At 37.7% G+C, this 19,715-nt stretch overlaps 1 protein-coding gene across 4 annotated transcripts in view; it reads right to left on the minus strand.

The window, feature by feature from the left end:
• Positions 1-19,715, minus strand: part of MBOAT1 (membrane bound glycerophospholipid O-acyltransferase 1) — a 194,268-nt gene that overhangs the window by 109,308 nt on the left and 65,245 nt on the right. For 3 of the 4 annotated variants that reach the window (XM_072603946.1, XM_072603944.1, XM_072603947.1), the window contains exon 4: positions 16,012-16,107. The exons of the other annotated variant lie outside the window; for it this stretch is intronic. In XM_072603946.1, the coding sequence (XP_072460047.1) occupies positions 16,012-16,107 (96 nt within the window). The remainder of the gene's footprint in view (positions 1-16,011; positions 16,108-19,715) is intronic. 4 annotated transcript variants of the gene reach the window in all.

Below are 19,715 nucleotides of genomic sequence, written 5' to 3' on the forward strand. Positions count from 1 at the left end.
CACAACCATCATCCAGGGTAGCAAAGAGATGTAAGAGTCACAGAACTACAGAGCTACAGAAAAGGGGCCATGTGTGCCCACCAACTGCCTCAAGTAAACAGCAAGGTACCTTGAGTTCAAATCCAGTCTCAGACACTTACTAGGTGTGTGACCCTGCACAAGTCACTTAACCCTGTTTGCCTCAGTTTCCTCATTTGTAAAATGAGTTGGAGAAGGAAATGCAAACCACTCCAGTATCCTTGACAAGGAAACCCAAAAAGGGGTCACAAAGACTTGGAAATAGCTAAACCACCACAACCAAGTATTTAAATGCTTTTTCACACATTTGTTTGTTTAAGGTTAAATCTACTGTAACAAGCATTTTGCTAATGCTATAGAATATATGATTTAGTTTATGATACATCTCAGTCTATACATATAACATGCTCTACTATAATGAGAACTACTATAATTTGAACTGGGCATAAATGATGTGACAGAATATAAGAGCCAAATCAATCAATTGAAAGCATTTGTTAGATACTTGTAATTCTGTATGTGCTGGACACTAGACTTTTGTTGTATTTGTTGTTCAATTGTTTCAGTCATCTCCAACTCCGTGTGACCCCATTTGGGATTTTCTTGGCAAAGGTTCTAGAAAGGTTTGTCATCTCCTTCTCCAGCTCATTTTACAGATGATGAGACAAACAGGGTGAAGTGACCTGCCCAGGGTCACACAGATAGTAAGTATGTGAGGTCAAATTTGAACTCAGGAAGAAAAGTCTTCCTAACTCCAGGCCCAGCACTCTATCTACTGCCCCACCTAGCTTCCCAGGACACTGGATTAGGTACCACGGATAGAATGGCAAAAATGAAATATTCTCTTCCCTCACGGAGGTAACGTATATGTAGTCACACACAAAATAAGGCTCAGTTTAGGGAAGAGGAAGGATCGATCAGTCAACAAGCACTCATTAGGTGTCTACTTTGAGCACGGTGCTAGATGCTGAGGAAAGACAAAAAAAAAAAAGAAGAGAAACAGCTGCTGCCTTCAAGAAGTTTATAATTTATTGGGGGGAAAATATGCACATATATAAGAGTATAAAGGAAAAGCACAAAATAAATTCAAGACATAGAAATACAAGGTAGTTAAAAAAGAAGAATATAACAGTTGCCAGTAAAGAGAAGAAGCATTTATGTAGCTCCTACTCTGTGCTAGGAGCTGTGCTAAGTGCTTTGTACAAATATTACCTCACTTAATACTCCACAATAATAGCTATAGGGTTTACTATGTTCCAGGCACACTATGTTAAGTGCTTTACAACTATTATCTCATTTGATCCTCACAACAACCCTTAGATAGAGGTGCTATATCCCCATTTTATGAATGAGGAAACTGAGGTACAGAGATGCAATTATTATCCCCATCTTAAAAATGAGGAAACTGAGGTAAACAAAAGTTAAGTGATTTGTCCAGGGTCACACAGCTGGTAAGTATCTGAAACCGAATTTGAACTTGGGTCTTCCTGACTCCAAGCCTGGGACTCTCTATTCATTGCAGCACCTACTTACACTTGAGATATTTGAGATTAGTTAGTTGAGGAGGTTAGAAAAGGCTTCAAGTAGAATGTAATCCTTGAACTATGTGGAAATCAGCAAACCATTCTGCTATAACCAGATGTGCTCATTGGGAAACATAATATTAGACAATGATCCTCCAGATATTTTTTAGATAAAAATGATCCATCTTCGACTAAGCTGTTACTTTGAGCTTTGAACCCAAAGACAAGGACAACATCAAAGCTAAGCCCTATAAACATCACTTTTTGATGCCACTTTCCTTTGGTGGGGATCCTCCCCACTGGCTGAATAAGACCTGGTACACTGAACGAATCACCAATCCAGAGTGAAACCTATTTTACTGCAAAAGCTTCATTTGCTACGAAGATTGTATGCAGGAAAAATTCAAGAGACGACCTTTAGAACAAAGCAGCCTACTTCCAACAAACCATTTATTTTTTCCTAGAAGCCTTGAGGAGAAGCCATAAGATATGAATTTCTAACCATTCCCATAGTGAAACTATAACTTTAATTGGGAAAAATTTGAAGTGTATTCTCAGATACCTTTGGTACAAGCAACCCAGGTTAGGTAGGGGGTTCAATTCATTTCCTAATTTCAGCTTGCCTCTGAATGAATAAGCAAATTAGCAAAGGAAACAAATGGAGCATGAAGCTATACTGACCCTCTACAAAGAGAAAAAAAGACATTTGCTGTCTTCCATCTTGGGCTTAGCTTGACAATATTCAGGTGCAGTCACCCTGCATCCTGCATGGACTAGAAGGGATTTAAAATGCTCAAGTCAGGAAAGTGTTGATAATTATTCATTGAGGTTGACAAATGACTACTTAAATCCTTATATTAAAATAATTGTTACCAATCTTCTACATTTCATATAATTTAGAGGTAGGAGGACAGATAAAGCAGTTAATAATACTTGATAAAACACCTCTACTGTCCTGAATTTATAATAAAAAGGCAGTTGGAGAGAATTTTAGACATGTAAATGAAGACAGGAACACATTCTTCTTTTGCATAGGGGTTCTCAGCTATTTTTTATATCATGGACTTATTTTGACAGTCTGGAAAAGAAACTTATGGATATTGTCAGGATAACTTTTTTAAAATAATTCAAGGAAATGCTACATTTCATTTCAAAGTTAGTGAAAATAATATAGGTGCTTTTCTTTTTGTTATCCTTTCCCATCCAGTTTCACAAACCTCCCAAAATCTATCCACATGTACCTCCATCCACCCAAAAGTAAGAACTTTTGTTCTTTATTTGTTTGGCACAAAGAAAGAAGAACCATGTGTTTAAGAGTTTGTAATAACAAAAGAATAGATTAGGTTAAGGAACACAGAACAAGAAGATGTATCAGATTATAGGATAATATTTTATAAATTAAAAGTTTTTAAAATAGCATAATTTCATTCTATCTCCTTATTTCTTTTTCTTCAGGAATGAAGTAATACATAGATACTCAAAAAATAGTTATTGACTGCTTTTGTCTGCCTAGAAGCTGTAGAAACTGAGAAACCAATTTCTCTGATGCTAAGAAGCTCAAGTCAAATTCTAACAGTCACTAGTACCAGGAAAAAATATATGTACATATTTTTCTAGTAATCATACATATGAAATAATGATATGTTAATAATGTTACAATTGTTACATATCATTTATACTTTACTAAAAGCAAAAAAAAGATTCAAGATGCATATCTAAACCTGAAATATTAATTTATGCTAAACTGTGTTCTTTTATGAAATAATTCCCAGTATGTGCTCATGTGCACACCACAAGTACAGGAAGGGCAAAAGGAGATGGGGCATCATAAATGGCTACTTGATACTAAGAATTTTCTCTAGACAATGAGGCCTTAGAATCTGAGCTGTACTCAAATGTTCCACTCCCAAAAGGCTGCATTCTGTCCTTGAATTTGTACACATACAGGGCTCCTACTCATCAATCATGGGCCTTTCACTTGTATCCATGGGAACCATTTAACCAATTTGAAATCAAGGATTTGTGTTAGCTGTGGGAAAGGTGGTACCATTTCTGGGCTTTTCTGTGGCTGTCGTAATGACCATCAAAATTAAAAAAAGGGCAAAGACAAAAGGAACTTTTCTCTCCCTCCAAAGTTAATACTCCATTTCTAAGGAGTGGAAAAAATGAAAGGGAGAAAGAGGGGAAGGGGAAGAGGTAGAGCTGAGGCCAAAACAGCTGAATAACTGTGCAGGTGAGAAGCTATCAAGGCAGATCTGACGCAGAGGGCTCTTATTTTATAAAAGTGGATTTTTTAGGTTCACCAGATTAGAAATCCACACTTTAATGGCTTCTTTTATTTACAGTAAAAATTTGCTATTATGCTACCTGAGCATTGACAGCAAGGAAATGGCAATAAAAGTGAGCCTGATGAGGTGGAAGCAGAAGAATAAAAATGCACTCAGCTTCTCCACTCTAAGACCAAGGGTATGATTATGACTTAAAGTTCCCTTAGGACCACCCACAGGATCATGGCATGGGTCCCCTGCTTTCATGCACAGCAGAGTCATAGATCATAGCAGAAGTGGAAAGAGATCATTCTTTGGCCCATTCCCAACACTTAATGGCCAACCTTGAAGAATGTTCTCTGGCTCTTTGTCCTTTATTCTGGGTAAGTGGAATCCTCAGTCTAACAAGTAATTTCAGGGAATTCAAAGGACTCCAGCACAGAAAGTCACATATTCCCCTAAATCGGAGCTTCTTAACTTTGAGTCTCTCCCAGTCTTGAGGATTCATGGATAAATTTCAGTGGGTCTATGAACTTGAATAGGAAAAAAAAATTACATCTTTATTTCCATTATAATTGGTTTTCCTTTGCAGTCCTATGTATTTTAACATATGCATTTAAAAATATTCTGAGAAGGGCATCCATAGACTTTACCACACTACCCAAAGGGTCCATGGAACAACAAAGGTGCCCTAAGGCTTAATTGCAAAAATATAACCACAAAAATAACTCTTCTTCTGAGTACTTTAATTTGGAGTTGATAAACCTGAGTTTTTATTCCAGTTCTACAACATAATTGCTGTGTGACCTTGTGGAAGAAGATTACTTAAGCACTCTTGGCTTTGGTTTACTCATCATTCCAACTCTAAATCCTAAGAATCTCTGACCCTCTCTGTTTCAGGGCTGGCCAGTACTCTGTTTAGATTGGTAGGATGGTAGATCAGAATATAATGGGCTAGCACACATCTTTTAAAAAAAAAGAAGAAAAGAAAAATTATTTCTAATTCAGTGCATTGTATGTGAATCTGTAAATTCAGCCTCCAATCTATCATGCCCAGGGGAAAATAGTAGTCTTTCGTTCCAAGATATTTCCACTTTTTTATAGACTCATGCTGCCAATGAAATGTATTTAACACGCCCTATTCCCCATCTCCCCAGATGTGGGTTTGGAATGACTGTAGTACTAAAGGGCTGGTTGACAGGATACTGAAAAGGCATTCAGAATTTATGCACAAGTCAGTGTGAGACCCTTTGAAAAGATTCTATTTCAAATGAGACAGCCTGAGTCTTCACAGAGTGAAGCTGTGATTAAGCAGGGACAGGATGATTGTCTTCTGCCATCAGCCAAGTTCACTTAACAGCAACCTTATGAGCCTGTGCAATTACATCCTTGCAGACCCAGTAAAGGTGATAGCACAGGTGTCAGACAGGGACAGGAACTACTGTGGTCAAGTGTCTGCTGCCCTTGCTTCCCTTTCTAGCAGTTTCCTTGGCTGGATTTTGGGTTTTTTTCTTTTTCAATAAATGTGGAGATTTCCTGGTATGAGCACACAAATGATAGGAGGACAATTCTCTACTTCAACCCAACGCCAGCCTGGTTCAAGCAGAGAATACAAGATGGGAAGGGAAAAAATACTTATAAAGCACCTACTATTTATCATTGCACTTTTTTTTTGTTACATTTTGCATTGCGAGTTATCTCCTTTCCTTCCTTCTAATGTCACGTTATAAAGAGCCAATGTTTGATACATATATATATATATATATATATATATATATATATATATATATATATATATATATATATATATATATATATGTAGAACCCTACAACGTATGCTTCTATGTATCAGTTTTTTCTCTGGAGGGAATAGCATTTGAATAATTGTATTACTGAAATTGGCTGTCATTCACAGCTGTTCATCAAACAATATTACTGTTACTGTACACAATGTTCTGTTGGTTATGCTTATTTCACTTGCATTATTCCATGCTGGTCTTTCCATGGTTTTCTAAAACCAAAATGCTCATCAGTTCTTAAAGTATATAGTATTCCATCACAATCACATACCGCAACTTATTCGCCAGTTGATGAGCATCCTCTCACTTTTCAGCTCTTTGCTACCAAAAAGAGAGCTGCTATAGATATTTTAGAACATGTAAGTTCTTTTCCTTTTTCACTGATCACCTTGAGAATCAGACCTAATAGTGGTATTATTTGTCATCCACACTCTCTCGAATCTTGAACTTCTCCTTATGGGTCAGTTCCTTGCCTTCCTTTGACAACAAAAATTCACCATATCCTGTCATATCTTCAAGCTATTGTCCTACACTTCTCTCTTTCTCAGCCATATTCCTTGGGGGGGAAAGCTATCTAGAGTGCCAGAGTCACTACTTCTATTTCCTCTCTTCTCAATTATTTCCTCAATTCTTTGTGATCTGGCTTCCAAACTCATCACTCAACTGATACTACTCTCACCAAAATTAAAAATGATTTGTTGATTGCCAAATCTGATGGGTCTTACTTCTTGACCTATTTGACACTTAAGATCACTCTCTCCCTCCAGATATTATTACCTTTCTGGGTTTTGGTGTTACTGCTCTCTCTTGGTTCTCCTCTTGTGTGTCTGATCGTTCTGTAGAACCTTTTGCTGACTCATCATCCATATTACACTCTCTGTTAATACTCCTCAAGGTTCTAGCCTAGGCCCTCTTCTCCCACTACACATTCTCTTGGTAAGCTCATAAGCACCCATGGGTTTAACAATCATCTCTTAGCAGATAACTCCCAGAACTACAGATTCATTCATCTCTCCCCTAAAATTCAATTCTATATATGAAGTGTCAATAGGACACTTCAAACTGGATGTCCCAGAGATATTTCAAACTGAACATATCCAAAACTAAAGTAATTCTCTTTCCCTCTAAACCTTCAAATTTCACTTTCTGTAGAAGACACAATCAACTTGCCAGTCTCTTAAATTTATAACCTGAGGATTATCCTTGATATCTCTCTCTCTCTCTCTCTCTCTCTCTCTCTCTCTCTCTCTCTCTCTCTCTCTCTCTCTCTCCACACACACACACATTTATTATCCTTGATATCTCTCTCTCTCTCTCTCTCTCTCTCTCTCTCTCTCTCTCTCCACACACACACACATTTCTCCACTCACAGACACCACTTTATTTCACACTCTCATCACCAATCACTTAAATTAACAGTTGTCTAATTAGCTTCCATGCCTCAAGTCTATCCTCACCATTTGACACATGACTGCTAATAGTTGCTAACAGGAAATAGTGACTCCTATTGCCTCTTGGATAAAAATATATAAAGCTATCTGTTTAGCTTTTAAAGTCCTTCATTATGGGGGACAGGGCCAAGATGGGGGAGTAGAAAGAAGTACCTGCTGTAGCTCTCCTCCCATAGCCCATAAAATACTTGTAAAAAATGACTCTAAACAAATTCTAGAGCAGAAGCCACAGAACTACAGAATGAAAGAGATTTCCAGTCCAAGACAGCTTGGAAGGCCAACAGGAAAGGTCTATCACACTGGGCTCAGAGCAGAGCACAGCCCAACCTTGGCCTCACCTCATGGACTGGACTGGAACAGGCTTCAGGGCATGGAATCACAGGTAACAGCTATGGTTCCCAGATTTCTCAACCCATAAATGCCAAAGACAGCTTCAAAGGTCAGTGAAAAAGCTCTTTCGCCTGGGTAAGAAGGGAGCGGGGTCTGGCCCTAGCCCCGGCCCCAGGGCAGGGGCAGCCACTGGGGCAGCAGGGTCTACTTTTACAGACCTCCCTAAAGACCCTGGGGGAATCTAGCAGCCAATCTGGTTTTGAGTGGCGGTCCTGGGGTGAGGAGGAGCGCTGGCATGGTGGAGCTGATGGAGGTTCTGGAGAGGGAATCCTACTCGCAGATCCTTGGCAGAAAAGCTTGTGGTTGCTCCCAGACCAGACTGCAGGCCAGAGGAGGAATAAATTCCTCTCCCTTGATTGTTCCACCTTGGAGGAACTGAAAACTTACAGGTCCCTAGAGTATACCCTCCACTTGACACAGGACTCAAAAGTCAAGTAACTGGCTAGGAAAATACCTAAAAAACAGGGTAAAAATAAGACTATAGAAGGTTACTTTCTTGGTGAAAAGGTATTTTCTTCCATCCTTTCGGATAAGGAAGAACAAAGTATACCATCAGAGGAAGATATCAAAGTCAAGGCTTCTACATCCAAAATCTCCAAAAAATAAATGCAGTGATCTCAGGCCATGGAAGAGCTCAAAAACAATTTTGAAAATCAAGTAAGAGAGGTGGAGAAAAAATTGAGAAAAAAATGAGAACAATGCAAGAAAATCATAAAAAGTGAGCCAACAGTTTGCTAAAGGAGACTCCAAAAAATGCTGAAGAAAATGAGACCTTTAAAATAGACTAATCCAAATGGCAAAAGAGGTCCAAAAAGCCAATTAGGAGAAAAATGCTTTAAAAAGCAGAATTAGGCAAGTGGAAAAGGAGGTTCAAAAGCCCACTGATGAAAATAGTTCTTTAAAAATTAAAATGGAGCAGATGGAAGCTAATGACTTTATGAGAAACCAAGAAATTATAAAGTAAAACCAAAAGAATGAAAAAAAATAGAAGACAACGTGAAATATCTCATTGGAAAAAAATTGACCTGGAAAATAGATCCAGGAGAGATAATTTAAAAATTATTGGTCTACCTGAAAACCATGATGAAAAAAAGAGCCTAGACATTATCTTCCAAGAAATTATCAAGGAGATTTGCCTTTCTAGAACCAGATGGTAAAACAAAAATGGAAAGAATTCACCAATCACCTCCTGAAAGAGACCCCAAAAGGAAAACTCCTAGGAATATTGTAGTCAAATTCCAGAGTTCCCAGGTCAAGGAGAAAATATTACAAGCAGCCAGAAAGAAACAAATCAAGTATTGTGGAAATACAATCAGGCTAACACAGGATTTAACAACTTCTATACTAAGGGATCAAAGGGCTTGGAATATGATATTCCAGAGGTCAAAGGAGATAGGATTAAAACCAAGAATCACCTACCCAGCAAAACTGAGTATAATACTTCAAGGGGAAAAATGGAATTTCAAAGAAATAGAGGACTTCCAAGCATTCTTGTTGAAAAGACCAGAGCTGAATAGAAAATCTGACTTTCAAATACAAGAATCAAGAGAAATATGAAAAGGTAAACAGGAAAGAGAAGCTTTAAGGAACTCATTAAAGATGGAACTATTTACTTGCTACATGGAAAGATGTTATTTGTAATTTGAGACTTTTTTCAGGATTAGGGTAGTTAGAGGAAATATATATATATGTAGGTGTGTATGGGTATGTATGTATGTGTATATTATATATGTGTAGGCATGTATATGTGCATGTGTGTATGTGTGTATATATATAGACAGAAGGCACAGGGTGAGCTGAATATGAAGAGAGAATACCTAAAAAGAAATACTGTCGAATGGAATGAACTAGGAGTAGGAGAAAGGGAGAGGTAGAATGTAGCAAATCATCTCACATACAAGAGAGAAGAAAGAGCTTCTACAATGGAGGGGGAAAGAGGGAGACGAAAGGAAATAATTGAGCCTTACTCTCATGCAATTGGGCTTAAGGAAGGAATAACACATATTCAATTGAATATGGAAATCTATGTTATCCTGCAGGAAGGCAAGGGAAAAGGGGATAGGAGAGGGAGGGTAATGGAAGGGACAGCAAATTGGGGAAAGGGATAATCAGAAGCAAACACTATTGTGGGAGGACAGGTCAAGGGAAAGAATGGAAGAAATGAAGGGCAGAACAGGAGAGAGGGAAATGTGGTTAGTCTTTTACAACATAAATATTATAGAAGTCCTTTGCATTGTTACACATGTATGACCTATATTGAATTATTTATTTTTTCAATGAGAGTAGGTGGGGAGGGAGGGAGAGAATATGGAACTCAAAGCTTTAAGAATGAATGTTAAAAATTGTTTTAGCATGCAACTGGAAATTAAGCTATATAGGCAATGGAGGATAGAAATCTATTTTGTCCTACAGGAAAATAGAGGGGAAGAGGGATGGAAGAAGGGTGGGTAAAAAGGAGAACAAATTGGAGGAAGGGGTGGATGGGGTGCATGCTGTCTTGGGTGGGGGTGGGGAGAGATGAGGAGAAAATTTTGAATTCAAATTCTTGTGGAAGATCTGAAAAATAAATAAATTATTTATTAAAGTCTTTCATTACATGGACCCAACCTATGTTTCCAACCTCATGGGCTGCTACTCTCCATCCTATACTCTTCAACTCAACCAATTTAGCCTCTTCCCAGTTTCTCACACACAGTACTCCATCTCTCATATTCATGACTTTGAACTATCTGTTTCCATGTCTGGAATGCATTCTTTCCTTAGCTGTCTCATAGAGTCCCGTTCTTCCTTTAAGACGCAACCTGAACACAGCTTTCTGCATGAAGCCTTTCTTGGTCCTCCCAAACTACTGTTTGTGTAACCACTTTGCATATATTTGTATGTTGCTGTTGTTTGTTTTCAGTCATGTCTGACTTTTCATGAACCCATTTGGGGATTTTCTTAGCAAAAATACTGGAATGATTGGCCACTTCCTTCTCCAGCTCATTTTAACAGATGAGGAAACTGATGCAAAGACACTTAAATGACTTGCCCAAGGTCACATAGCTAGTAAGTGTCTGAGGCCAGATTTGAACTCTGGAAGATTAGCCTTCCTGACTCCAGGTCCAGCACTTTATCCATTATACCACCTACCTGCCCCATATTTATATGAACTTATATTTATGCCACAGATATTTATATATTTCCTGTCTTCCTCATTAGATTGTAAGCTCCTTCTAGGAAGAGATTATTTAATTCTTTGTATTTGTATCTACAGTGATTGGCATATAATAGGTACTAAGTAAATGTTTATTGATTAATCAAGGAAGTAACTATTTCCCAGTTGAACTGATTATACTAGTAATGGCAAGTTACTGTATTCTGTTCTAATCATTCTATAGTTCTTCATTGCCTAGTCTTCTCTTTTCTACATGGGACATAACTACTTGATCCATATTTGATTCTTGTTTGTATTCCTGATATCTTTTCAGGCCTATGACTATTTCTACAAATACCAACTCTAATAAGTATCAAGTTTCACGAGAAAAGTCAATAATGGTGAGAATGAGAGCAATCTATTTCTCTTACTGAAAAGACAGGTTCCCCATACTGAATCTGGGAAAACCAAAAGGGCAGGTAAAAACAGATGAGCAAAGGTTTTCGGCTCCTGGAACACAGTGTCTAGCAATGTCTAGCTAGCCACACTGTGCTAGAAATGCCAATCATGAGAGTGCCACTAATAAAAGATGATATTCTAAACACCTCTCACTAAAACTTTAGTTTATACAAATAAAATTTACTTCAAGGAAAACTTTAATGTGCATTCCAATATATTTGATGTATTCTCTAAAGAAATCTCTTAGACTAAAACAGATCTAATCCAACATTACTTACAAACATGTTATTATGCTATAATGTTAATTGAATGGGAAGATCTTTCCCACCCATTAATAGGTCTATGTGACCTGCTTTGAGCTCAGGGCAGCTAACTGCTGTGATGGAGCCTGAGTCATATGGAGCTCATGGTGGGAGGAGCTTGCCAAACTTATGAAGCAGGAAGTGTGCAATAGGAAGTGATAGTGAGGCAGAACTGGGAGAGAGTGAAGCAGAACTGAGGCAGAACAGCTACTGAGAGTGAGAGAGGGAGTAATTTTTGCCTAGGAGAGCTTATTTGTGGGGAAGTCTAATGAAGGAAAGGGTTGGGGATGTCGGTGCTCCCTGGATTGGTGATGTGTATAAATTTCTTTGTTACCATGGTGGATTTGACTTTCTAGTATCTGAGTAAATATCTTGACTTCATTTTTGAGGACTGGAGCTTGTTATATTTTGCAATTCAACCCTGGAAATATGTCTGCATATTTATAGCAGCTGCTGTGGGTATCACATTGGCAATATATATGTGCAATATAGTGATTCATTAATTAATAATCTTTATTTTTCTGTTTAACATTTATTGCTTACATACTCAAGAAGAGAAATGCCCACTGCATCAAGTCATCCTTAAGCATTTTGCACACTTAATGTCCAAACAGCACTTCTGCTCTTATTAAGGGGAAGGGGCAGAAGAAAAAAAAAACCTTGAATGCTGAGTATTGTTCAAAACTACAATGGTGACAATAAGTTATTCCCATGAGTAAGACTGTGGTTATGTCCACGCTCAGAATGAGAATCAGACATGGAGAAAGAATGAAAATTGGCCACTTACAATATACTATAAATTCTAGTGATTAATCTGCTGATCTCCGTTAGGATTTCAGACTAGGGGCACCTAGGTAGAGCAGTGGGAAAGTGCTGACCTGAAGTCAGGAAGACCTAAACTCAAATCTAACCTCAGACATTAGATTTCTGTGACCCTGTGAAAGTCACTAAAACTGACTACCTCGGTTTCCTTCAAATGGGGATCCTAGTGCCTACTTCACATGGCTGTTGTGAGAAGTGAATGAGATAATATTTCTACAGAACTTAGCACAGTATCCAACACCTAGTAGGTGCTTAATAAAAGCCTATTCTCTTTTATCAAAGAAGATTGTAAAGTATTAATGATGGTGATGAACTCTGTTTAAACAGAGAAAAAGCAATTATTGTGACTCAAAGCAAGAACACCCCTCCAATGGTGATGATATTGGACCATGGAAGTGTATAAGTTCCCTTCTCCCAATTTTGAGAATGATGCTATAAATGCTTGCTTATCCTACCACCCATGTTCAATGACTGAATGGGAAGCAAACTAGGAATATGTTCTCCCTCCTAACATGAAATGACCAGAAGAAAGGTCACACTCCCCTCCCACTCAATGCTGAGAAGATTGCTATATACCTTGATGAACCAAAGTAATACTAAAGAAGTATATTGGAAGGAAAAGGTCTTGGCAACTTAGGCAAATGCTTTTAACATAAGACCAGAGCATCTTACTCCTTCAAAACATTGACAAACTAATAGGCTAGTATGAATGTTTTCAACTCCATTCCAATGCCATTGTCTGTCAGCTTCTACTTAAGGACTTCAGCTCAGCAAATTCATGTTGTTTAGGGATTGAACAATGCAATCCACTAGATCTAGGGAACATTAAAGATCTAGTATTCCTGCCTTGCTTGACCGTTAAGTCCCAGGCTTTCTCCACTTTATCTTTACTCACAATAACTGAATATGTTTGCATCATTGGGGTAGAGAACCTTATCTCTGGATTATCTGATTTTCCCCTTCTATAACCTAGCAGTGTATATGAAAAATAAATATTCAATCAGTCCCAAGAAAAGATTAAGAGGAAGAATTGGGAAGGGGGTAAGAAGAAAGAGATGAACTACAAAAGATTCTGTCTTAAAAAAAAATTAAGCCACTTAGAAGTTAAAGAAATATTGTAATATGTCAACCAATCAATAAGAATTAACTAAGCACCTACTATGTGGCAGATACTGTGCTAGGAGCTGGAGATATGAAGAAAAAAATGAAATAAACCTCCTCTTCAAAGAAATTACATTGTCTTGGATGGAGAGAGAACATGTACACCATACCAAACAAGCACAAAGTAATTTTGGGGGAAGGAAGGCATTAGCAGTGGTTTTATAGGTGGTAGATGGACATTTTACTTCTTATTCCTCCCCAAATACCAGCATGCCTTGTACAGATATTGTAATTTTTACAAATTGAAGGTTTCTGACAACCCTGCTTTAGGCAAGTTTACTGGAACCATTTTTCTAACAAGATGTGCTCACATTATGTCTCAGTGTGACACTTTGGTAATTCTTGCATTATTTCAAATTTTTTCATTACATATCTCTTATGGTGATTTGTGATCAGTATTCTCTGATGTTACTATTATAATCATTTTGGAGCACCATGAACCATGTCCATATAAGTCAGCAAAGTTAATCACTAAATGTTACATGTGTTCTGACTGCTTTACCGACTGGTCTTTCCCCATCTCTCTCTCTTTCTCCGTATTCTCTGAGATATAACAATATTGAAATTAGGCCAATTAATAACCCTATTATAGCCTCTAAGTTTTCAAGTGAAAGGAAGAGTCAAACAATGAGTCAAACTTCATTGCTGTCTTATTTTAAGAAACTGCTAGAGCCACCCCAGTCTTCAGCAGCCATGATCCTGGTCAGCAGGCACCAAAATCAAAGCAAAACCCCCAACCAGCAAAAAGATTACAACTTGCTGAAGGCTCAAATAATAGTCAACATTTTTAGCAGTAAAGTATTTTTAACTAAGGCTTTACTTTTTTTTAGACACAATATTATTGCATACTTAATAGATTACAGTATAGTATAAACATAAGTTTGATATGCCCTGGGAAACCAAACAATTCATGTGACTCTCTTTATTGCAATTTTCATTTTATTGTGGTAGATCTGGACCTGAACCCACAATATCTCTGAGGTATGGCTGTATCAGCAATGTAACACAAGTATTGCCTAATAAAAAGAGATTGAAATAATGTCACAGTATAAATAGCTGGTGCCATAGGATAAACAACACTTGGAGAAATGTAGTCACCAGTCTGTGCTCTTGGAAGTGAAAATGACAAGATCAAGACATTGTCTTAGTCCTTCCCTGATGGTGTATCTAAGACTCCCACATTTGTATTTTCCCACTGCATTTTCAGATGCGTTAATTTTTTTCTCTTTCAATCACATCTCATAATATGAATTATATCAAGAAAATCCAAGTGGGAAAATGTGGGAAGGCATGACAGTTTTGTGCTTAAAACCAAATTAAGAGGATTGGAACAGTTCCTTTTCTAAATTCTGAGCCTTATAAGTGGGTGGAGTTTTCATTGGCACAGATGCAGGGTGCAAAACTCAGATAAATTAGCCATCATTTTACCAGATCTCTGTCTGTGCTTTAGGAATTTGTTAAATCCAGTGTGATTCAGTTTGAGCACTAGAGAAAGTAGAAGTAAGAGCATTTTTATCAGGACCTACAGATTGACCAACCCAAGCTGAAGTGTCTCCCCAGGTAACTTGGATAAACAGCACTATTGTGCCCAATGGTAATTTTGCCTTTCCTAAAAGCAAGAAAGAGGGAGTGTAATGTAGTGGGAGGAGTAGAAAAGGACCAGGTTTGTGTTCCCAGTTTTATCACTTATAGGATGAGTGACCCTGAACCTTAACCTTTCTGGGTCTCAGATGATTCATCTATAAAATGTGGAAACTGAATAAACTACTTATAACCAATACTTGCATAGTACTTTAAGGATTACAAAGAAATGTACCATATCTCATTTGAGCCTCACCACAACCCTATAAGGTAAGTATACTAGTTATTGTTGTGGTCAGTTATTTTTCAGTCATATTTGACTCTTCATGACTACATTTGGGGTTTTCTTGACAGAGACACTGGAGTGGTTGGCCATTTCCTTCCCCAGATCATTTTACAGATGAGGAAATTGAGGCAAACAGGGTTAAGTGACTTATCCAAGGTCACACAGTTAATAAATGTCTGAAGTCAGATTTGAACTCAGAAAGATGAGTCTTCCTGACTTCAGACCCAGCACTCTGTCCACTGTTGCACCCATTCTAGTTATTAGTAAGTTCATTTTATAGATAATGAAACTGAGGCTTAGCTTAGAGAGCAATGATCAGATGACTAGTAAACTCTAAACACAAGATTTGGGCTCAGTTCTTTTCACTACAAATCCAGCATTTTCCCATTGCTTCTCTATAAGATAACCTCTGACATTCCTTCCAGTTATGGAATTCTGTGATTGTACGCTACATTGTCTATTATATGAAAATAACCTACAATAAATGGGTTATGTGCTTAAAGTTGTGGGGATTTTCTCCCAGAAGTGGTGAAAATTTTGCACTCATAGATAAATCCATACCCTCTTTCAAGGTTCCTCTTGTTCCCCACAGTGAGATGGCTGGCTAGGGGTATACAGAGCTAGGGGTCTGCAGGTATAGAACCATGAGTCATCAGACCTACATGTTGGCTTCATGAAAAGAAATGCTCTTATAAAAACAAATCATCCTTTTTACCTGCTTAAGTGTTAAATATTTCAGGCTATAAAAATACTCCCTAAAAATAATTGATGGAGTCAAACTCAGCAGTCATTACCCAGGCTCATGAAAGTACTCACCCTGAAAAATCTGTAGTGAGAATCCCATAGTGGAATATGTATATCCGGCTTATATGGCATAGTGTGAGATAACTCATTGAAACCACAAAGGAGTACCTAAAAAATACAGTTCACCAGGGATTAGATTATCAACTGTTACAATCATCAACATCAGTAGTACCATAACAAGAGAGTTCAAAACATTTGGGACACCCTGCGTACTATGTTGGGTCTATAAGACAACACTTCTGGATACATAGCATATGACTATCTCCATAATAAATGACTGGAAAAAATAAATACTGCATAATTACTACTTGGCTCCAGAAAAAAAGCTTCATTATTGGGATAGAGATCTATTTGTGTGGAATGTTTTATATACTATAAGAAATGACCATTGGGCTGATTTTGTTGAATTACTTTTTTTTTCCCTCTGTAAGAACAACCAGAGAGGGATGTTTTTTGTTGTTTTCTTTTTGGAGTTCAGTTTCCTAGGCTCAATGAAAATATGTCAAGGTTCAATTTCCTTTGAACCCTGGTAATCACGAGGGTTGTGATGTCTTCTAGCTCTGAGCCTATTAGTTGAAAACTATATATACTGAGAGGCTGATATTTTGCTTTGGGGGTTTTGCTTATGAGAAGAATCTTTTGATTCCCTGGATGGGACTCTGAGTAGCTGTTTGTTAAGAACCACCCCTCAACTACTCAGGGGGTTTGTGTTCTCCCATCTGGAGGTGTACATAGGTGGTTGTATTACTTTGTCAGACAGTTGGAGCCCTGTGGCTGATCTTTGTGCTAATTTTTCTGCTTGTATTTTCTCTGTTTGTATTTTCTCCACATTCAGGATATTAACCTTTCCCCTGAACTAGTGAATGATTTATATATGTTTAATTAAAGAAGGATTGCTAACCCCTTCGAAGCTGCAGATCAAAGAACCTGGGCTAGCAGGTCATCTTGTTGCTAGTCTATTTTTTAAAACTAGCAATTCCTCTATGGTAATGGGGGATATATTTTGAAATTAATAGGATATAAAAATAAAATGAATCAATGAAACAATATTGAAGTATTGAGATATAGTATGGCATGCAAGAGTTCTTAATCAGGGGTCCATGAAATTGTTTTTTTTAAATATTTTGATAACAGTCTTTCAATACAAAGGATTTCTCTTGTGATTTTGTATATTTAATTTTATGCATTTAAAAACAGTATAGGCTTCTCTGGCCTACTAAAGGGGTCCATGAAACAAAAATGGTTTAGAATTCTTGGCCAAGGTTCAAGATCCATCCCTGATATACACTGACTATGTGACCCTGGGCAAGTCACTTACCTTTTCAGTTCTCTATCCAACTCTCTAAGATCTATAAAGTATAGAATGGTTAGCTATCTGCATTGGTAGACCAAGTTTCCTATACCTCCTAAGTCTGGACCAAAATAAGTTATAGCATAATTAAGATCAGATTAACCTAGATACTAACAGTAAAAGCAGAAATTCAGCCAGCAGTATGTGGTCAATTCACCAAAATATGGGTAGGCAGAAAGAGGACTAATTACTCACATACTGCTATCCCAGAACCATTTGCTACCTTGACAAACTGACTTATTTTCCTCCCTTTCCAAACCAGCTCATGGTCCTCACCAACTATAGATATTACCTAAGACAAATTATAAAGAAGAAGCTACTGCGGAAGTCTTCAAAAGAGACAAGTTGGAGATAGGCATCCCGCAAAACGTTCTCTAGTCCTATTTACTTTCTGAGAATATACCCCAAATCCCAAAAGTTCAAGATAGGAAATCAGGGTAGAGCCATAAGACAATTAGTACTGGATTCCTATTCTGGGGTCTATAAACTTTTTCTTTATGTTAAATTTCATTACTGTATTTCAATATAATTTCCTTTGTAATCCCATGCATTTTATTTAATGCACTTAAAAATATGATTCTAAGAAGGGGTCCAAAGGCTTCCCAGATCATCCAAGTGATCATGCCACCCTCAGAAATGTTCACCTCCCCAGCCCTAGTGTGACACCTGACATCTTCCTGTGAGCTGCCAGTTACAACTCTGCTTAGGCATGAGCTCTTCTGCCGCTGCACTGACCCTTTGCTTGGCCTCTACTTTCCCATGGTCAGGAGGCTAAAGGAAGTTCAATCTAAGTGTTTGTTAATACCACCAGTTCAAAATGGTGCTGACTGTGAGAACATAACATGATAAGTACACTCCCTAGACAAAAGTATCCCAGTTCTTTACACCAAGTCTTCCACATTTTGAATAGGCTGGTAGCTCTCCCAGCTAGCTCATCATTGAAAGGTAGGACCAAGAAGCTCACTGAAATTACTAACCAACAGTGATTAAGGAAGGCTTCTTTACTTCTCTCTATATGTTGTTTCTACTTTCACTCCTTCAAGAAAAGCTAATAGTCAGCATTTATATACTGCCTTAAAGATTCCAAAGTGACATATAAATACACATAGGTATACATAAACACAAACATACATGGACATGGACATACATACACCAAATGGGTGTATATATACATATATACATATTCATTCCATTTCTTCAATAAACATGTATTAAGCACCCTGGCACAGGGCTATCTACATATATACATACACGTACACACAAGTGAATTGAATTGAATTGAATTGTTGAATTCTAACAACAAATGCTGGTTCTCTATTCCCTCACCCACCCCACCCACCCCCATTACCCAAGTGATTTAGCTAAAGGAATAGAACGTTAAGAGCTGAGACTACGTCTTTGTCTTTGTATCTATCCCCAGTGCTTAGCACAGTGCCTGGCACACACACAGTAAATGCTTAATGAATATTTGTTGATTGACTGTGTGAGATTCATGTGTTCTCTGTCAATTCAAGTACATATACTAGGGATAGATACTAGAATTTTATTACCTTGTAATAAATTACCTTGTAATAAATTCAGGTATGTATACTAGGGATGGAAACTAGAATTTTATTACCTTGTAAGCGAGCTGAGTTCTGCACCCAGTTCATCCATCTGGAACTTTAATTTACTCCCTTTTTTAAGGCTGGCAACAATACAAGCAAATAAAGAAAGAACTTATTTGGCATCTTTGCTTTCTGGCCTCATGACATGTCCCTGCGTATCCATGATATTACTATGTGGTAAAGCAAAAACAATCCCAGTCTGTCTGCAAAGTTCTAAGATTCATCAGCACCAGGGGTCTCCGTTCCTGACTGCTGGTTAATACAATGAACCTAGACAAGTCACTGACTAGCTTTCTATTATCTTAGCAGCCTTTCATCTATCACATGCCATGCACCCCACCCAGGAGTGTTGGACTAATGGACAAATTACTATGTGTTAAGTAATTGGAAATGTGCTGAAGAGATGTGGAGAATTATTGGTTCAGTTTTCAGCTACATCCAAAGTCAACACAAGGGAAGCCAAACTTTGAAAATAGGTTACAAACACTTTGCATTATCATGTGTAGCATTTCCAATATATAGCTTCACCTTCCAAGGGAGAGAGAGATGAATTACCTAATCACCCGTCTGGAACAAATGATAAAATCCCTAGCAAGAAGTGTACTTGGAACATAGATTATTTTATTATTGCCCTTCACAGGCTGTCTGGACTCAAAACTGAGTGTCTATAAAATCTAAAAGTACCTAAAAACATTTGTTCTACAACTGATAAGAAATTTATTGTGAGAGACTGCGAGGTTATAAACTGAAAATTTAAA

Source organism: Notamacropus eugenii, chromosome 4, assembly GCF_028372415.1.
Source record: "Notamacropus eugenii isolate mMacEug1 chromosome 4, mMacEug1.pri_v2, whole genome shotgun sequence".
Classification (NCBI taxonomy): Eukaryota; Metazoa; Chordata; class Mammalia; order Diprotodontia; family Macropodidae; genus Notamacropus; species Notamacropus eugenii.